General features: G+C 52.0%; 1 protein-coding gene across 2 annotated transcripts in view; it reads left to right on the forward strand.

The window, feature by feature from the left end:
* The first annotated feature begins 6,885 nt into the window (after positions 1–6,885).
* Positions 6,886–18,903, forward strand: part of ELL (elongation factor for RNA polymerase II) — a 70,433-nt gene continuing 58,415 nt past the window's right edge. For both annotated transcript variants that reach the window (XM_036093910.2, XM_036093911.2), the window contains exon 1: positions 6,886–7,056. In XM_036093910.2, coding sequence (XP_035949803.1) covers positions 6,922–7,056 — 135 coding nt within the window. In that variant the 5' untranslated portion in view covers positions 6,886–6,921. The remainder of the gene's footprint in view (positions 7,057–18,903) is intronic.

The following is an 18,903-nucleotide window of genomic DNA, read 5'->3' on the forward strand; positions in this document are numbered from 1 at the left end:
GGAGGGGGGACAGGTGTCCAGGATGAGGGGCAGTGAAGTTTCCTGGAAGGCACAGGAGTCCTTTGGCAGGCGTGAAGAGTGCTCCCAGGACTGGCATGCCATGCGCAAAGGTGTGCTGGTGGGGCAGTACGTGATACATTCAGAGGACAGCTAGGATGGATTTTTCTTTCATATGAAAACATGTATCAGTGCCTCCACTTGGTCTTAGGCAGTGACTCAGCCTGACCCTTGAGGGGTGCAGCTCACAGTGGGCTGTGAATTGGAAGTGAGCATGATAGAATGAGCTGTGTGTGTGTGTGTGTGTGTGTGTGTGTGTTAGAGAGAGAGAGAGGGTGGGGGGGCATTCACATCTCCTAAGCACTTCATCCATCTCACATCATTGTTAAAAGGACAACCTTCTGGGTCACCCAGCGTGGGACCATCAGGTCCTTCAATGCCTGTCCTCTATTTCTTCTCCTGGTGGAACTCCCTTTCACGCCTTTCCATGCAGATGGGGCTGGTTCCCCACCAGCCTTCAGGGGTGGGTCTGCAACCCAGGCCTGACCAACCAGAGCATTCTAGGCCCCTGGCCACACTGATTGGCTCCTAGATGGTCATGTTACCCACAACGAGCCAATCAAAGCCTGCCCTGATACTTCTGGAGCTGTGGGGAAGTAGGTGCTCTTTTCTAGGGGCTGCTGAGCTGGTGGGATGATGGCCTGGTACTGCTGTGGTTATCTTTGTCTCTTCAAAGAGGGGCCTGAGAGTTAAGGCCACCCAGAGAGCAGAGCTGAGAGAGCAACCTGGACATGTCCTGGTGACCACATTCAGCTCCTGGAGCTAGCTGGGCCTGGAGTCTGTCATTTCTTTAGTCGTTAGAGCCAATAATTGTTTTTGCCTGAGTCAGCCTAGGTTTTCTGTTGCATGTGGGCATTTGGGGGCGGGGGGTCTGCCGGGTTATATCAGTTTTGTTCTGTGGCCTGCTGTGTCTTCCTTGGGGAGCCTCCCTCACTGGGCAGTGGACAGAAAGGAGTGATCGTAAATGCTTGTGGGCAGATGGGTGGGTGGAAGATAATGACCATGGAGTCATCAGTCACCTGGGCTGATGGAGGTATTTTAACCGACATTGAAAATTTCCCAGGAGGTCTAGCAAGCACACAGGCCACCTTTGAGGAAGAGTCCGCACGGCCATCACTACAAACTGTTCCCAGCTAATGCTAGGCCTTACCTTCTTCATGGCTCGTGGTGAAGATAATACAGCTGATTCATGAAGCAAAATGGAGGTTTGAGGGCACTTGAAGGCCCTACTGATGTAGATCAGTAAAGAAATAACTAAGCAGGCCTAGGTTGTTCAAACCCTGCACATTCCCAAGAAAGGACCTGGCAGGTCACGTCTAAGTTCTTGGGATGTTCTTTTTTTTTTAAAGATTTTATTTATTTATTTATTTGACAGAGAGAGACACAGCGAGAGAGGGAACACAAGCAGGGAGAGTGGGAGGGGGAGAAGCAGGCCTCCCACGGAGCAGGGAGCCCGATGCGGGGCTCGATCCCAGGACCCTGGGATCATGACCTGAGCCGAAGGCAGACGCTTAATGACTGAGCCACCCGGGCGCCCCATGGGTTGTTCTGACTGATAGTCTATGCTAACAGTATAATTTAGGGTGGGGCTTTTGGTCCCATGGTTTCAGCTTGACCTGTGGAGGGGCTGGAGACTGAGGTCAAGCACATGGGTGGTCAGCCCTCCTTCCCAATAAAAACCCTGGACAACAAGGCTCGGGGGAGCTTCCCTGGTTGGCAGTACCCCGTGCGTGTTGTGGCAAAGTTTGCTGGGAGAATTAAGGGGTCCGCACCTGGATGCTTGCCTGGTTTCTCCTGGTCTCTGCCTTATGCACTCTTTTCCTTTCACTGTGATCAGTCATAGCCATGAATATCACAGCTAGACTTGCTGGCTCTGAGATGCCCAGCTGAGGGAACAGTGGAGCAGGCCTGGGACCCTGGGGCTGCATGTTGGCTGCCCCACCATGCAGAGGGGCTAGCTCCAAAGTGAGCACTCTCATGGATCTTTGTATTCCCTCTGCTACAAAATAGTACATTTCAAAATCCCTAAGGCTCATTGGCTGACTGAGCAGCTGAGCGGGTAGGAGGCTGTGGGATAGGTGTGCAGAGATGCGGCTCTAAGGCTGTGGACTGCAGACATTTTAAGGTGTTCCTGAGGATTCTTATTGTGTATCATCCCAGGAGTAGAAGTGAGACAGACCTCACTCCTGTGATTATGTTGTTATTGGGCACAGTTGACTTTAAGATATGGAGATAACCTGGGTGGGCCTGACCTCATTGGTTGCAGATGAGGAAGTCAGAGAGACTTGAACTATGAGAGGGATTCAACATTCAAAATTCTCCCTCTCAAGAAAGGGAGGCTCTCTATTACTGAGGTGGAGGGGGCCGTGTGGCTAGCACCTGAGAGTGGCCCCCAGCTGACAGCAAGGAAATGGGGACCATAGTCCTACAGCCACCAGGAAATGAGTTCCACCAGCAACCTGAAGAAGCTTGGACATGGATCCTTCTCCTGTTGAGCCTCTGGATGAGGATGCTGCCCAGCCAACACCTTGCTTGCAGCTTCATGAGACCTTGAGCAGGGGTCATACCAGACTTACCAGACTTCTGACTCACAGAAACTGTGAGATAATAAACGTTTGTTGTTTTAAGCCACTAAGTTTGAAGTGCTTTGTTATGCAGCAGTAGCTAATATGTGTATTGGCAATAGCTATTAGTTAACAATTACTGACTAATGAATAGTGGGTGTTCATCCCAGTGTGGTTTAAAAACACATAAACTGCAAACAACATAAATAGGTGACAGAAAGGGATTATATAGATAAATTATTGTAAACTCTTTAATAATAATGATTTCCATGATGATGCCATTTGCCATTTCTCCAGGGCCAGCCTCTTGTGTAAATGTTGTGATTATCCATATTTTATGATGTGAGCACACCGAGGAGGGCAAGACATGTCCCAAGCCATATAGGGAATGAGGACCAGACTAGGGTCACTGTTCCCATCATAGAGCTAGAGCTTCAGCAATGAGCTTGCCAGATAGAGTACGTGTCCAGGGGCCATCCCATGGTGATCAACCAGCTTCCTGGGGTTCCATTGGGAGCCACTGGGGCATTAAGCATAAAGTGGAGAAATGCTTGTTACTAAGCAACACAGCCCATGGTTGCGGTGTTCTTAATTCTCTCCTTTTTTGGGGGGGCGGGGAGGGAAGGAAGGGAGAGGGAGGGGCAGAGGGAGAGGGAGAGAGAATCTTAAGCAGGTTTCATCCAGCATGGAACCCGATGCGGGGCTTGATCTCACAACCCTGAAATCATGACCTGAGCCGAAATCCAAGAATCAGATGCTTGACTGACTGAGCCACCCAGGTGCCCCCCTTCTCTTTTTAAAAATATTTATCTATTTAAGTATCTCTATACCTAACGTGGGGCTTGAACTCACAACCCCAAGATGAAAAATCACACGCTCCCCCAACTGAGCCAGCCAGGCACCCCTGTTCTTAATTCTCTTAATTTCTCCAAGCCTCGGTTTCCTCATCTGATGGATGAGTCCAAACCACTGTATTCACTCCCAAAGGTAGTTCTGAATGCCAAGCACTGAACACAGAGCCCGGTGCATTTTAAGCACTCAATGTTACTACTGTTGTCTATTTATGAGCTAAATCCACAGAGGCTCAGAAAGGGGCCATGCCTTTCCCAATGTCACACAGTGAGCTGGTCAGCCCTCAAAACTGGCTCCTCCCATGTTCTCCATTCAGCAGTCCAGCTGTCTCTATACTCCCCATCCTTCACTCCAGACTGCCCACCCCTCATCTACCCTATTCCTGCCCTTCCATGATCCCTCTGGGCAGTGCAGCCCTGCCTGCTCCAGTATTGACCTGGCCTACCTCCTGGATAAACAGCTGGGCCCAGACAGCAGGCAGAGGACTCAGTGTATCTGAGCAAGTGCTGGCCTCTACCATTTAGGAGGGACTGATCCCAGATGAAGGGTAGAAGATTCCAGAGCTTTGACCCCGGGCTTAGACAGGCTGGAGTTGGAATCTCTGCAGCAGCATGTGAAACCATTCTGAGCCTCATTCTCATCTACAAAATGGGCTGATAGCGTGTTGTGAGAATTAAATACCATTTATTCATTTAACACGTATTTCCTGAGCACCTACTCCATGCTAGGCCCTGTACTGAGGGTATTCAGTGAGGAAATATATAGAAAGGGACCCAAATACCAGAGGCAGAGTGAAGGGTAATCAGGAGGGCTCTGGGTCAGAAAGATCTTAAGTTCAGTTCCAGCCAGCCTGCTCACTGGCAGCACCACTCCCCTTGAGTGCTGCCTCACCCTTCTGAGCCTTAGTTTCTCCATTTGTAAATGGAGATATTGTAACGGCAGGTATGGGAGAATGTTTCAGGGAATCTAGCATTGGGTTCAGCAGTTTACGGTTACGGGGTAAATGGATGATAGTGCCAACTTGGCATTGGTGGACAGAACTAAGGAGGTCACCTTGGTAGGGATACATAGAAGGTCCCTGAACTTCACCTTCCTCTCTTACCTCAAAATCTTCATCTTATGACCACTGTCTGTAATTAGATTGACGGGAAAAAGAAAACAAATCAAGAACTTCCTATAGGTTAGGAGACCCAGGAGCCTAGGAGAGGCTTGCCTGGGCAAGCCAGTGCTGTTCTCCAGCCTCAGTTTCCCCACCCGTAAAATGAGAGATTGATAAAACTGCACAGTTCCTGTGAAAAAAAGTCTGGCAGGTCCTTGAAAAGTTAAACATAGAATTACCATAGGACCTAATAATGTCACTCATAGGTGTAGACCCAGGAAATGGGAAAATATTCATCCACACAAAAACTTGTCCATGAGTGTTCACAGCAGTGAAATGGTGGAAACAACCCAAATGGCCATCAATGGATGAATGAATAAACAAATGTGGTCAGTCCACACAATGGAATATTACCCAGTCACAAAAAAGAATGAAACATTGATACATGATGCTACAATGGGACCAGCCTTGAAAATATCAATCTTGAAAATAAAACAGCCACTTATTTTACCAGCAAAATGGGTTTATTCAGGAATAGCAGAGGAATTGCAACTCAGGACACACAAGCTATGATAAAACTATTGGCAAAATGGGAACAGAGGAGTTGAAACATTACCTTAAACAGAAGGAGGAAGTTGGGAGGGGCTGCTTTGGAGGAAAGTAAGTGTTCAAGGTAGTGACAGTTTCTCATTGGCTGAGTTGTGGCAGGTTCATTGGCTGGGTTGTTGTTGGGCCAGGGGAAAATCATCCTTCATCCTGCTGGGGTAGCAAAGTAGACTCCTTCCTTTCGGGGTTTGCATTTGACAATGAGTCAGTAGGGCACAGAGCTCCCTCTTCTGACCTCCTATTTATTTCTTGAGAGAGAGACAGAGAGAAAGAAAGAAGGGGCAGAGAGTGAGGGAGAGAATCTTTTTTTTTTTTAATTTAAGATTTTATTTATTTATTTGACAGAGAGAGAGACACAGCGAGAGAGGGAACACAAGCAGGGGGAGTGGGAGAGGGAGAAGCAGGCTTCCCATGGAGCAGGAAGCCTGATGCGGGGCTCAATCCCAGGACCCTGGGATCATGACCTGAGCGGAAGGCAGACGCGTAATGACTGAGCCACCCAGGCACCCTGAGGGAGAGAATCTTAAGCGGGCTCCATGTCCAGCAAAGAGCCCATCTCACAACCCTGAGATCATGACCTGAGCCGAAATCAAGAGTTGGACGCTTAACCCACTTGAGCCATGCAGGTGCCCCAACTCTATTTTAAATGAGGTTGCCTTCATTCAGTTTAAAAAAACATCATGCTGAATCTTTCACTGAGTGCCAGTCATAGAAGGTCACATATGGTATGATTCCATTGATATGAAATGTCCAGAATAAGTGAAACCATAGACACAGAAAGTTGGTTAGTGGTTGCAGGCGCTGGGAAGGGGGGATGCGGAGTGACTATTTGGTGGGTAGGGGTTTTCTTTAGGGGTGATGGAAATTTCCCCAAATGAGAGAGTTGTGGTGGCTGCACAGCGTTTTGAATGTACTAAATGCCACTGAATAGTACACTTTAAATGGGTTAATCTTATGATACATAAAATGTTTTATTAAAATGGGAAAGCTGGACAACCACCATGTCTCAGGAACCTTGAGGATACAGAATTTTATTCTATTAAAACTGTACTCTTATCATGAGCAAAATTTACCTCCTCCCCAACACGCTTAATTCCCCAACAGCCCCAGGCAAGGAATCCCATCTACTTACCTTAAGGGAAGCTCCACCAACCCAGCGTCCAACGCGCGCTCGGTTTGCATAGTCACGCCCACTCACCAAGCCAGTAGTCGGCCCCGCCCCCCACGTGTTTTGCACCGGCCCCGCCCCCTTCACGTACTGGCTACTGTTCTCAACAGAAACCACGGACGGAAGGCTTGGAGCGATCTCATAAATAATGCATCACGTCAGCGGACAGTGGGGCGTGGTTTCGACCCTCGCCAGGTGGAGCCAGAGTCATGAATTATGCATGTTGAGGCGGGGCCTGGAGGAGTGCGCGTGTCGGGGCGGAGTCCAGGCACGGAAGTGGCCCCCTCTGGGGCCTTGAGAGGTGGGGCCATCTACGCCTCATGAATATACAGCACATCGGGGCGGTGACCGAGAGCTTCGCCAGGCCCATAGGGGGCGCGACCAGCTGCATTCATGAATAATGCAACAGTCGGCGGGCCGTGCAGAGGTGACTGTGGGCTTCGCTAGATCAGAGGGGGCGTGGTCAGCCGCGTCTCATGAATAATGCAGCGCGTCAGCGGGCGGTGGGGCGGGGCGGGGCCGGCGCGCCAGCGCTGGAACCGGGAAGGGGGGGGCGGGGGAGCGATGGTCGCAAGATGGCGGCGCTAAAGGAGGCGCGGAGCTACGGGCTGTCGTGCGGTCGGGTCAGCGACGGCAGCAAGGTGTCCGTGTTCCACGTGAAGCTCACCGACAGTGCCCTGAGGGCCTTCGAGAGCTACCGAGCCAGCCAGGTGAGCGGCGCGGGGTCCGGCGCGACCGTCGGGGACGTCGAGGCGCAGGCCGGCCTCATGCGCCCCTCGCGGAGGCGTCCTGTCCTGGGGGCGCGGGGTCCGGCGACCGGGGTGCTGCTCGCGGGTCCCTGGGCCGACAGGTCGCGGGGTGGGCACCTGTCCGGCTTTGAGCGCGGGGAACCGCGTTCCTTCACGGCTCTGGGAGGTGACACTGGCGGGCGGCCCGGGGCGGCCGAGGGGCCCCGAGCTCACGCATCTGGTCTGCGGGGGGGAGGTGGGGGCGACTGAGTCGACACCTGGAGGCGTCCGGAGCCTTTCCTGGCTCACCCAGCCCCTGAGCAGGAACTGAGCTGTTCACCTGGCTGAGGGACGGGGGAGGGGGTTGGGGAGGCTTGAGGCTTTTCCGTCCGGGTCCCAGGCAGGGTGGGTCAGTGGGGCACTGCTGTTGGGGCACCTGTGGAGAACCTGTTCCGTCTGTGTGGGGAGGCTGAGTCTGCACTTGAGGGCCGGCAGTAACACCAATGAAGCCCTTGGAATTGGGCTCACTTGACTTCTTGGTTCGTGAGAAGGGGAGTTTGGGCAGAAACTGACAGCTTGTTTCCAACTCCCCTGCCCCTCGCGGGTGACCTTGTCTCACTGAACGTTTTTGGAGAAAGGGAGTGTTTTGGTTGGGGGAGAAGCTGTGCATGTGGGGGGTCGCTGACATGGTGCCTTTCCCAGGCTGGGGGAGCTCTTAGTGGGCACCTGGGAGGGAGCTTTGGCCACCGCACCTGGCTGCTGACTCTCAAACTTCTCAGGGGCTGATTTGGGCCCATCTGGGGAAGTTAGTGGCGTTTCACTTCTGCCACCTGGCTCAGGGTGCGTGGGTTGGGGGGAGGCTGCTGTGCACCTTCTTTCAGGCTTGATTTGGGGGCACATCTGGGGCCCTGCTCAGAAACCTGCTTCTTCCCATTTCCGTTTGTGGTGGTGCCCTCTCTGTCGGGACAGAAGTTGCAGGTGCCCAGAGTGGTCAGGACCTGAGGGGAAGTGGTTTGGGAGCTCTTTACCTTGTTGCCTGGAAAGTGGGGGCTTTATAGTCATGAAGTGACTGGGGAGGGGTCTGGTGTCCTGCTCAGGGAGGCTCTGCTCCCTGTGTGTGTTTGTGTATACTGGGAATGGGGGGGCTGAGGGCGGGTGAGGAGAAAGACTAACTAGGAAGGAATGTGGCTTTCTTCCTGCCCTAGACTTGTTCAGCACCATTAGCTAAGCTGGGAATTTCTTCCCCTGTTACGTTCCCACCACTTTTCCTGGTGCCCACCCTTCCCGTGCTTCTTCCCACTTTTTTGGGCAGTTTCCTTCCTGTCCTGGTGTCACAGTTTCCCATTCGTAGAAGGGGTCCTTTTTTTTTTAGAATGAGTTCTCCCCTTGTCAAAAGGATCCCTCAAGATGAGGCTAAGGTATCCTTACAGGTGAGGAGTTGGGGCGGAGAGGGGGGGGCGGGGAACGACATACACTGTGTCCGGCTCAAGTCTCCCTTCCTTGTGAAATTCCAGTCTGGAGTCTTTTCCCTAGGCAATTCTGACTTGTCCTGCAGGAAGGCAGGCTTTCCTAGAAACAGCTGGGGAAGAGCTCATGAGTCATGTAAATAAGGTGAACTTGGTACCTGGTCACTTAGGAGCCCCGCCTTCCCTGCCATGCTGCCCTTGCTTGATCTAGTCGTCCGGAAGGCCCGCCTGTGTGTACACCTCATGCTGTCACACGGCTATTTTTAATTTAGGGTGTTGGTTACATCCCCTAACTAAGCTGGATCTTCCTCATGTGAGGGTGAAGGTAACTGCAGACTCCAGCTCATCCCACTTGGAGCCCAGCTGTGTATGTCAGCCAGGAGGGGCTCCCTTGAAGAACTTCTCCAAGCCAGTTGGGGCATCTTGGCCAGCTGGGCTAAACTTTGAGGGTGACCCAAATTTGCATTTTTCTCAGAAGCTGATTGGTCATTTAAGTTACTCGGCAATTTCATATTTAACATTACTTGTTGGGCATTGTAGTGGACTGAGCTAAAATCAGGGCAGCTTGGGTGCTTTTGGGTGGTGGGCATGGGGAAAGTGACTTGAAGAACTGGTTTGTGTGACCAGAGAAGTGTATGGGTTATTAACAAAACCTCTTATGTATAGTTGTCAGTAGTGTCTGGAGTTTTCTATTCTGTAGCCCTGTGGTTATATGGTTTGCCAATGACAACTTGTGGAGAGGGTTTTTATTTTTACTTTTAATTGCAAAGAGGCCTTTACAGATTCAGATGTGGCAGGGGACTGGAGAGGAAGTTCCTGTGAAACTTTCTCTGTGGCCCAAGAGAGCCTGTAATCCTAGCTCTTAGAGTCGCCTGAGTAAAGGTCCCCCATGGTTTCTCTCTCCAGAGGGGTGTGGAGTCTGAACTGCCTTTGTGCAGACTTGGTGGCCAGCCTAGAATGTGGCAGAAGGTAATATATGCAGCTGCCACCGTCTAGACTTGGGCTTCGTGTAGTTTCTCCTTGAATATAAAAAACTCGAGGGAGTCCCCACGTGGCTGCTCCCATAGATCTCCCTTTTAACTGTGATGGGCTACTTCTGGGAGAGAAGAGAGAGGAAGTGTGGACCCATCCTTCCAAGATAGCGTCATGTGCCTGCTCAGAGAAGTGTTCCCTGGCCACTCTGAGGAAGTGTCCCTCCATGGGGCACCTGCCTCAACCACCCAGGTTATTTCATTTTTGGATTTGGTGGGCTCTGTTGCCAAGTGACTTTCTCCTCTCCTGGTTTATAAGCTCCTTGGTGGAGAGGAGCATATTGTTGTTCAGTAAAAATTGAGGGCCCAGGGAGGGGCTCAAGAAGCTCGAGGATTGTAGCCTATCTGGGTTTAAATCTTGGTTCTACCTGCTTGAGGCCTTGGGCCAGTGCCTGACCCCCTCCCAGTCTGGATCCTCCCCTTTGGAGCTATGAGGAACCCAGTGCCCAACCCTCTCCCAGCTCTGGATCCTTCTTGTCCTCAGGATTGTGCACGTCCCAGTATTTACCCCTCCCAGCCCTGAGTCCTTCTTCTGTCAGGGATTTCAAGGTCCCAGTGCCCTACCCTCTTTGAGCTCTGGATTCTTCTCAGGCCTGGGAGGGTCCTAGTGCCTGGCCATTTCTGAGCTCTAGATCCTTCTCAAGACTATGAGAGTCCTAGTACCCAACCCCTCCCAGCTCCAGGTCCTTCTCTCAGGGCTGTGAGGGTCCCAGTGACTGGCTTCGTTCTGACCTCTGGATCCTTCTCAGGACTATTGAGGGTCCCAATGCCCTGCCCTGTCTAAGCTCTGGCTCCTTCTTCTTTCAGGGCTGTGGGGATTCTTTTGACACATACGTGTGTGGCCATCAGTGTAGTCTTGACACCTCCCCCCTCCCGCTGTGTTCTCAGCATTTGGTGCCTGTACCCAGAGCTGGTGCCCACCTGGAGGTTTGAATAGAGACTGTGGGAGACAGGGAGCCTGGGCTCCTGCATCTACCTAAATCTGATTGAGCACCTGGTTTGTATAGGGCTACTGCTCAAGTGCTGGACGTTCAGAAGTGACCAAGGTGGGCCCCTAGCGTCATGAGCTGACATTCTGGAGGCAGGAGACATATTGTAAACAGGGCAGTACAGAAATCGGTACAAAGAACTTGTCAGCAGTCAGCATAAGGAAGGAAATAAAATGGGGTGATGTGATGGTGTGGGGCGGTGTGAAAGGGTACTGATTGAGAGACGTGCTTCTAGGAGCTGCCAGAGCTGAGGTCCCCTTGGGTGAGAGGTCCTGTGCAGGCAGGGGTGGGGGTTCCAGGCATGCTGCCTTCAAGCCTTAAGACACAAGAGGCTGGGGAGGGTGTTGGGGCATGGAGGGCAGCTGCTGGGGCTCCATCCTGGGGAAGGGTGTGTGGAGAGAGGAGGTGGAAGGGGCCTGCAGCAAATAGTCCATGACTCTTGTAGAGCCATGCTAGGGGCTGCCCGCGGGCTGCTAAGGGGGCGGCTGTGTGGATGTCAGCTCGGGCACTGGTGGCAGGAGGAGCCTTAATTTAGCCTCTGTTCCCCTCCCACAGCGAGGCCCCGGGAGGTAGGCTTGTCTCCCCTTCCCGGGTGTGTGTGTGTGTGTGTGTGTGTGGTGGTGTGTGTGGTGTGTGTGTGTGCGCGCACGCGCCCACTGGGCCCTGAGCAGGGCAGCTTCTTGCCAGCCCTGTCTGCTTTCAGACCGGCCGTCTTCAGGAATAGCTGGGGCTGCCCTCTTGGCTGTGGGCCGGGCCCCCCTAAGCCCTTTGTCCAGGCTCCTGTCATCTTCTTGGTGACCTTGGCAGGAAGGCTAGCTTATTGTTTTCCCTATGCACTGGGGGCAGTTGGGGCTCAGAGGGTCCCAACACCTGTGCACCACACCCCCCATGCCAGCACTGGCCCGAGCTGCACGCGTTCACCTGTCCATCAGCCCTGTGGTGGGGAATGGTTCCCCACCAGGTGAGGAAACAGGAAGAGACTCTGGGAGGCCAGGTCACTGGAAGGAAATTCCCAGCTGGGCTGGGACTGAGAACCAGGCGGCAGGCTCCAAGCTCTGCCCCCTCCGAAGGGAGGCGGTCTGGCCACGTGGGCCAGGTGGAGCGGCCTGGCCCGTTGGTGTCAGGGGCATGGCTTCCTGTCTCCTGCCCTCTGGCTGGAGGGGTTCAGTTTACTTATGTGTTTCAGAGTGGGCTCTTGATAGTTCTGGGCGGGGTGAGTCCTTCCTAGAAGGTGCATGTCTCATAGGTGCTGTGGGAGGACGTGTGAGTGACCCGGGGTGTGGGGTAAGTGATGGAGGTTTCTGCAGGCAGCCAGTGAGGCTGTGTGTGAGGGGCCAAACCCCGCCTCAGCCGCTCTGACCCTTGACTAGGCTTCCGGCTTGCATGCTGTTCCTGCACCACGGTGACTGTGGTGATTGTGTGTAAACAGCAGGCTGCTTGGCGGAAACCCACCCTCTGTTGACTCATCGGCAAGGCCAGAGTTCATCACCCTTGAAGTAGTTTTGACATCATACCCGGATTGTGACATCTCTGGGGAGTCTTTGAAAATAACACTGCTTCTTCTGTTCCGAGTAACTGGTCCTGGAGCAGACACTGACTTTGGGAAATCTGCTTCTGTGGCAGCAGCCCTGCCTGATGCAGCCTGCAGGCCCGGGCTGGCCATCCCTGTTGTGCCTTTGGGGTTTGGCCTTCTCTGGGTCCTTCATTTTTAGGGCCTTGCTCCCCTGCTCCCTGACTTTATGATTTTCCCTTTGGTCTGTGGCGAGCATGGCCTGGAGTTGTCTGAGATCTTACCTCCAGCAATATGTATAGCTGTTTTGTCATTTTACTCTTTAATAAAAAAGCTGGTGTCCGGATGAACCATTCAGAGAGAGACCTGTGCCCATACCAAGTGGCCGCACTGGAGTCTGACGCTAATTATATTCTCTGGGCTCAGTCCCTCCCTGGCCACGTTGCGACGCGGATCTCGACTGAGTCACCGGGTCAGCGGGGCATGTTGGTGACTCCCCACAGCCCTTCTGGCGGGGAGTGGACCTCGCATGTTTGTGAAGTTCCTGGGATCACCGAACTCTTATTTAAAAGTAACACATGTTGAGAAGTTTACTATAAAGGGAGTATAGCTCAGCGTAGAAAACTTGCAGTACCTGAAAGGAGCGACTTCCTGTTCCCATGGGCACAGGCCATGGTTGTTGTTGACACCTGGGCGCCTTCCTCTGTCTTGTGTCTGGGCACCTCATCATCACAGTGGTATCCTCATATGGTGTTAGATCTTACTTCTTCCCCGACACCGTATTAGTTCTGCTATTTAATATAATCATGAGCTTTACTTTTTAGTGACTGCATCTCCCTTGCAGTGTGCATCCTCATGGATCAGTATTCCTCAGTATGTGTGTTTGGGGCACCACACCGATCCTGGGGAGGATTCCCGTGTGCTGGGAGCCTTGTCTGCTGTCCCGTGCTGAGGGCTGTGCAGAGGCGCTGAAGGGCAGTGAGGGGCACCCCTGGTGTGCCTGTGCCTCAGAGGGGAGCCTGAGGCTGCGTGTGGCTGAGTGGGTACAACTTCTGTATGTTGAAATTGAGGCTTGGGAGAGATGTGGTCTGGCCCATGGTGGTGGATGGTCAGGGAGGGCAGGACTAGAGGCGGTGGCTGGGTAAGGAGGCTCTGAGGGCCTGAGCTGGGGGGGCACTGGGGAATGGGCAAGGGGACAGATGAGGAGTATTTGGAAGCCACCTGTGGCTAGTTGGGGAGGCGGACATTTCTAACCTTTCCTGATTCTGGCCATGTGGCAGAAACATCTTCACACTCAGCTTTATTGTCGTGCCTGAGCTGGGTTTGTGAGAGTCGGGTTATGCGTGGCTTGAAAAGATGTTGACAGCTGCCTCTGGAGTGACTCTGGGCTGGAGGAAAGATGAGGGCAGCTGATCGGAGAGCTGCTGTGGGTCTGTGGTGGGTGCCTTTCATTGTCACCGTCGATGTCGAGGGGCGGGGTGGCAGATGTGTGCGTGCCGCCTCATTGATGCCGGCTACGGAGCCCACACCTTTCTGGGTGGAGGTTGCTGCTTTTGTCCGCGCATGTGGATGTCATGGGGTTCTTTCAGGCGTCCTGAGTGTAATTGGAAGGTGTTTTGAACTGATGTGGCAGCTCTGGAAGCCAGCAGCCTTTTTTTTCCCCCCAGTTCTTAGATTGTGTTCTTTGCTCGGGGATAGTTGGATGCCACGTTTCCCTTATTGTGCTGGTGTTGACCAGTTTCTGGATAGTGGGTACTCTGGATACTGGGGGAGCCAAGGCTAGATAGAGGGCAGGTGATGCCATCCAAAGCATTGAGAAAGTTGGGTTGAGGGCCTTGTGCCCACTCATCACTTCCCAGCTTTCTAAGATGTGCTGTGGAACAGGCAGCCTTGGATCACCCCATCCTTGAGAAGTTAATGAGCTGCCTGGGATTGAGGACTGTGCTTAATCCTCCACGCTTTTGTGCTGTTGTGGGTGTTCTCACTGTTCTTCAGAGGGGAGACTGAAGCTTGACTCGGGGACATCTTTCCTGAATGTGTGCCCTTCCAGCGACCCCCACTCCTACCTTGGGCCGTCGTCGGTGGGTGTCAGCTCCTCACTGTTTGCCTTGCTGTCCCTGTGTCCATCTTAGACATGTAGGGAAGGTGTCCTAAAAGGAGGTGCCTCCCTCAAAGGATGCTGAGGACCACGAGTTGGGGTCAGCTAGACTGGCTCTAGCTAGTTGGGGTCAGGTAGACTGGCTCTAGCTAGTTCTAACTCAGGCTTCCTCCTGAGCCTCAGTTTCCCTGGGTTGAAGCAGCATCTAAGATAGTAGTGGGCATCCCAGGTCAGAGGATCCTGTCATCCCATCCCTTTGTCCCTCACCGCCCCCCCCCCCGCAACTCCCCACCTTGTATGCATGTGTTAGTATACCACAAGTTTAAAATATCCACTCGTTTGTCTTTATTGTAAAGGGTTTCTTTTTTAAATAAAGAAATGGCTTTCCCCAGATTCTTTTTTTTTTTTTTTTTAAGATTTTATTTATTTATTTCACAGAGAGAGACACAGCGAGAGAGGGAACACAAGCAGGGGGAGTGGGAGAGGGAGAAGTAGGTCTCCCACGGAGCAGGGAGCCCGATGTGGGGCTCGATCCCAGGACCCTGGGATCACGACCTGAGCGGAAGGCAGACGCTTAACGACTGAGCCACCCAGGTGCCCCTTTCCCCAGATTCTTTAGCAGCTTTCCTGCAGGAAGCCCACCCCACTGTGTTGAGGGAGCTGAGCCCTTGTGCATATCCCCCTTCTCTGTCCCTTGAGCAGCCTCACTAGGTGGTGATGGTGGAGTGGGCAGTGGGCAGGGGCCATACAGAGCAGAGGAGGGGCAGGAAGTGCTGGCTGAGTTTCTGAAGAGACTTCTGACCTGGCCTGGGGGTGACTGCTAATGGAGTATGAGGAGTCAGGCCCAGAGCTCTGGATGCAGGGGCTCCATCTTTGCCTTCAGGTTGCATGTGAGCTCATGGCTGTTGGAGAGTCACATAAGGGTAGTCTCAAGGGGCCAAGCCCCCTCTCCACTGGAGAATGCTGTTCCTTAGGGATGGGAGGTGGGGGTTCTGTTTCCTCCATCGTCTACCCTGGCAAGTGGAGCCCCAGTGTGTAAGGGCTGAGTAACAAGGGGCTACCCCTTACATTTCCCTACGCTCCTTGGCCTCTTTCTGATATGGGGACGGGTCCACCACAACCCTTACCTGGACATGTGCACGTGGCCTCGTTGTCCTGTTTATCAGACTGACTTGGGTTTTGCTGGTGGGCTGAGGCTGGCCAGGTGCTGTTCTGGGCATGGGGACTTCATGGTGGGCAGGCTAGCCAGGCTGCATCCCAATGTCCTCACATCTCTGTGGGGGAGGCCCATTAAGAGCATGGTGGTGGTGGTGACCATGGGTGATGACTAGTGGGAGGGAGAAACACAGCGGGCTGTGGGCAGGAGGTGCCGTGGGAAGTGGGGCAGGCGGAACCGTCTGGGAAGAGTCTGAGATTCCCGAAGTCTGCGTGAGATCTGAGAGGGTGGCCGCAGGAGGGAGGCTGGGGTGGTGGGGCAGCTGGAGGGCGTAGGGGTAAGGGGTGCCCAGGCAGGAAGTTGGGGTTAATTTCATCATCTAGCCGACTAAGCAGTTGTGACTGCAATGACCTCTGCCGGTGTAGACGAGCTCCATCCCCTGCCTAGACTCACTGTGGGGGGGGACTGACCCAATGCTGATTTCATTCCACTTCATGGACAGACGTTTTTTCTGGGGGGTTCCATCCTATGACAGGCCATGGTCAGGGAGGCCTTGAGAGTGCTAAGACCAATCAGCAGGAGTCTTTACTGGAACCTCTTAGAGCCTTTCTTAAATTTTTCTTTTCTTTTCTTTTCTTTCTTTCTTTCTTTTTCTTTTTCTTTTCTTTTTTTTTCTTTTCTTTTTTCTTTTCTTTTCACAATTCCTTTCCTTTATTTCTTTCCCTTGTAAAGGGAGATTCAGGTTTCTTGGAGACTTTTTAAAAAAATTGTGGTGAGATACACATAACATAAAATTACCATTTTAACCTTTTTTTTTTTAAAGATTTTATTTATTTATTTGATATAGAGAGAGAGACAGCGAGAGAGGGAACACAAGCAGGGGGAGTGGTAGAGGGAGAAGCAGGCTTCCCGCTAAGCAGAGAGCCCGACGTGGGTCTCGATCCCAGGACCCTGGGATCATGACCTGGGCCGAAGGCAGATGCTTAACGACTGACACCCAGGCGCCCCTCTTCTTAACCATTTTTGACTGTACAGCTCAGTGGTATTAAGTGTGTATGCAGCCATCATCACCATCCCTCTCCAGAACTTTCCCGTCTTCCCACGCTGAAACTCTGTCCCCACTGCACTAACTTCCTGCTCCCCTCCCTCAGCCCCTGGTGTCTGCCATTCTGGTTTCTGTCTCTATGAATTTGATAACTTTGGGGATCTCCTATAAGTGAGATCATACGGCATTTGTCCTTTTAAATTTTTTTAAAGTTTGTTTGTTTATTTGAGTAATCTTTACATCCAACATGGGCCTTGAACTCACGACCCCGAGATCAAGAGTTGCATGATCTGAGCCAGACTGAGCCAGACAGGTGCCCTGGTATTTTTATCTTTTTTATGACTGGTTTCTTTCACTGATCATAATGTGTCCAAGGTTCATCCATGTTGTAGAATGTGTCAGTTTCCTTCTGTTGTGAGGCTGAATAGTATTCCATCGTTATGGATATACCACATTTTGTTTATCTATTTGTCTGTTGATAGGTGCTGGATTGTTTCCACCTCTTGGCTGCTGTGAATAATGCTGCTGTGAACATGGGCATACACACATTTGGTCAAGTCCCTGCTCTTTTTTTTCTCTCCCAGTTTTATTGAGATAATTGAGACCTAGCACTGTATAAGGTTAAGGTGTACAGCATAGTAATATGACTGACATATATCATGAGATGACCACAACAAGTTTAGTTAACATTTAGAATCTCATGTTGATACAAAAACAGAAAAAAAAAGTTTTTTAAGAACTCTTAAGATCTACTTTTTTTTTTTTTTTTTTTTAAAGATTTTATCTATTTATGTGAGAGAGAGAGAGAGAGAGAGCACGAGCGGTGGGCAGGAGCAGAGGGAGAGGGAGAAGCAGACTCCCCACCGAGCAGGGAGCCCAACACGGGGCTCGATCCCAGGACCCGGGTTTTTTTTTTTTTTTTAAGATTTTATTTATTTATTTGAGACAGAGAGAGAGAGCACGAGCAGGGGGAGGAGCAGAGGGAGAGGGAAAAGCAGACTCCATACAGAGTGCAGAGCCCAACGTGGGGCTTGATCTCAGGACCCTGAGATCATGACCTGAGCCAAAATCAAGAGCCAGGCGCTCAATGGACTGAGCCACCCAGGCGCCCCAGGACCCGGGGGTCTTGACCTGAGCTGAAGGCAGATGCTTAACTGACTGAGCTACCCAGGTGCCCCTAAGATCTACTTTCTTAAGATCTACTCTTCACAACTTTCCTGTATATCATATAGCAGTGTTGGCTGTAGTCATCATGTTATATATTACATCTCTGGTGCTTATTTATCTTATAACTGGAAGTTTGTGCCTTTTGACCCCCCTTTCTCCAATTTCCCCTCCCCCCACTCCCTGCCTTTGGTGACTACAGGTCTGATCTCTTTTTCTGTGGTTTATCTTTTTCTTTTTTTTTTTTTTTAGGATTCCACACATAAGTGAGATCTTACAGTATTTGTCTTTCTCTGTCTGATTTATTTCACTTGAGTCCTTGTTTTCACTTCTTTTGAGTATGTATCCAGAAGATGAGTTGCTGGATCATATGGTAATTCTATGTTTAACTTTTTGAAAAAACTGCCAAGCTGTTTTGCACAGTGGCTGCCCCGTTTCACATTCCCGCCAGCAGTGCACGAGGGCTCCAGTTTCTCCAGCCAGCCATTCTCACCAACACTTTTTTTTTTTTTTTTGATAATAACTGTACTGATGGGTGTGAAGTGGTCTCTGAGCCTTTAAAAGTATGCGACTGTCCAACGAGACTTAGGGTCTGTTAGGCTTCTGACACCTGCTGGACCATTGATGGGCTTAGGAGACCCGTCGCAGGTGATAGAGAGCTGGACCCCAGTGGAATAAGGCCATGTTGGCTCTCACATTTGAGGTGGGCTTGGGCTAGCTTCAGGTCCTGCCTGAGGTAGGATCTTGATCAGGGTCACCTGGGTGCAGATGGCAGGAAGGGCAAGGAGAGCTGTTACCATCCCCCAGCCCTCCCAATGGCAAGAGTTCTGTGTCCCTTCCTGTCCTCTGACAGAGGCCCTGAGGGTGATGGGCAAGGCTAGGCTCCGCCCTTTGGCACCTGAGGCTGCTGGGCCCTTCCCTGGCCATGAGTTCAGATGGGGCAGAATTTGTGCTTTGGTGAATTTACCTCTTTGTGTCCCATGTTGAATCACAAGGTGACTGGTGGAAAATGGGCTTTCTTCCAAATAAGAAGTGGCCTGGATGCGCCTCAGGTCAGGTGCTGCCCTTTGGAAGGGGGGGTTATTGGACGGGCAGGGAACTATGCCATTGTCTTGGCTCCTGCCTTTGGCTTGGCCTTGGGGCTGGGGCCTGTGCACAAAGGTGGATGGGAAGGATGAGTGGTGTCTTTTCTGACCCTGTGGGCAGATGCAGTCCACTTGCCTCAGGGCTTCTGACTGTGGCAGCCGTGCTCCCTGCCTCTGCCCTGCTCCCATCCCCCCTTCTCCTGCAGTGCCAGGGACTCCACACTTGCTTTCAGGCCCCGTAGGTAAGCATAGGCTAATCAGAGTGAGGTGGAGGGACTGGGCTGA

The sequence above is a fragment of the Halichoerus grypus genome, chromosome 1, assembly GCF_964656455.1.
Source record: "Halichoerus grypus chromosome 1, mHalGry1.hap1.1, whole genome shotgun sequence".
NCBI classification, from domain to species: Eukaryota; Metazoa; Chordata; class Mammalia; order Carnivora; family Phocidae; genus Halichoerus; species Halichoerus grypus.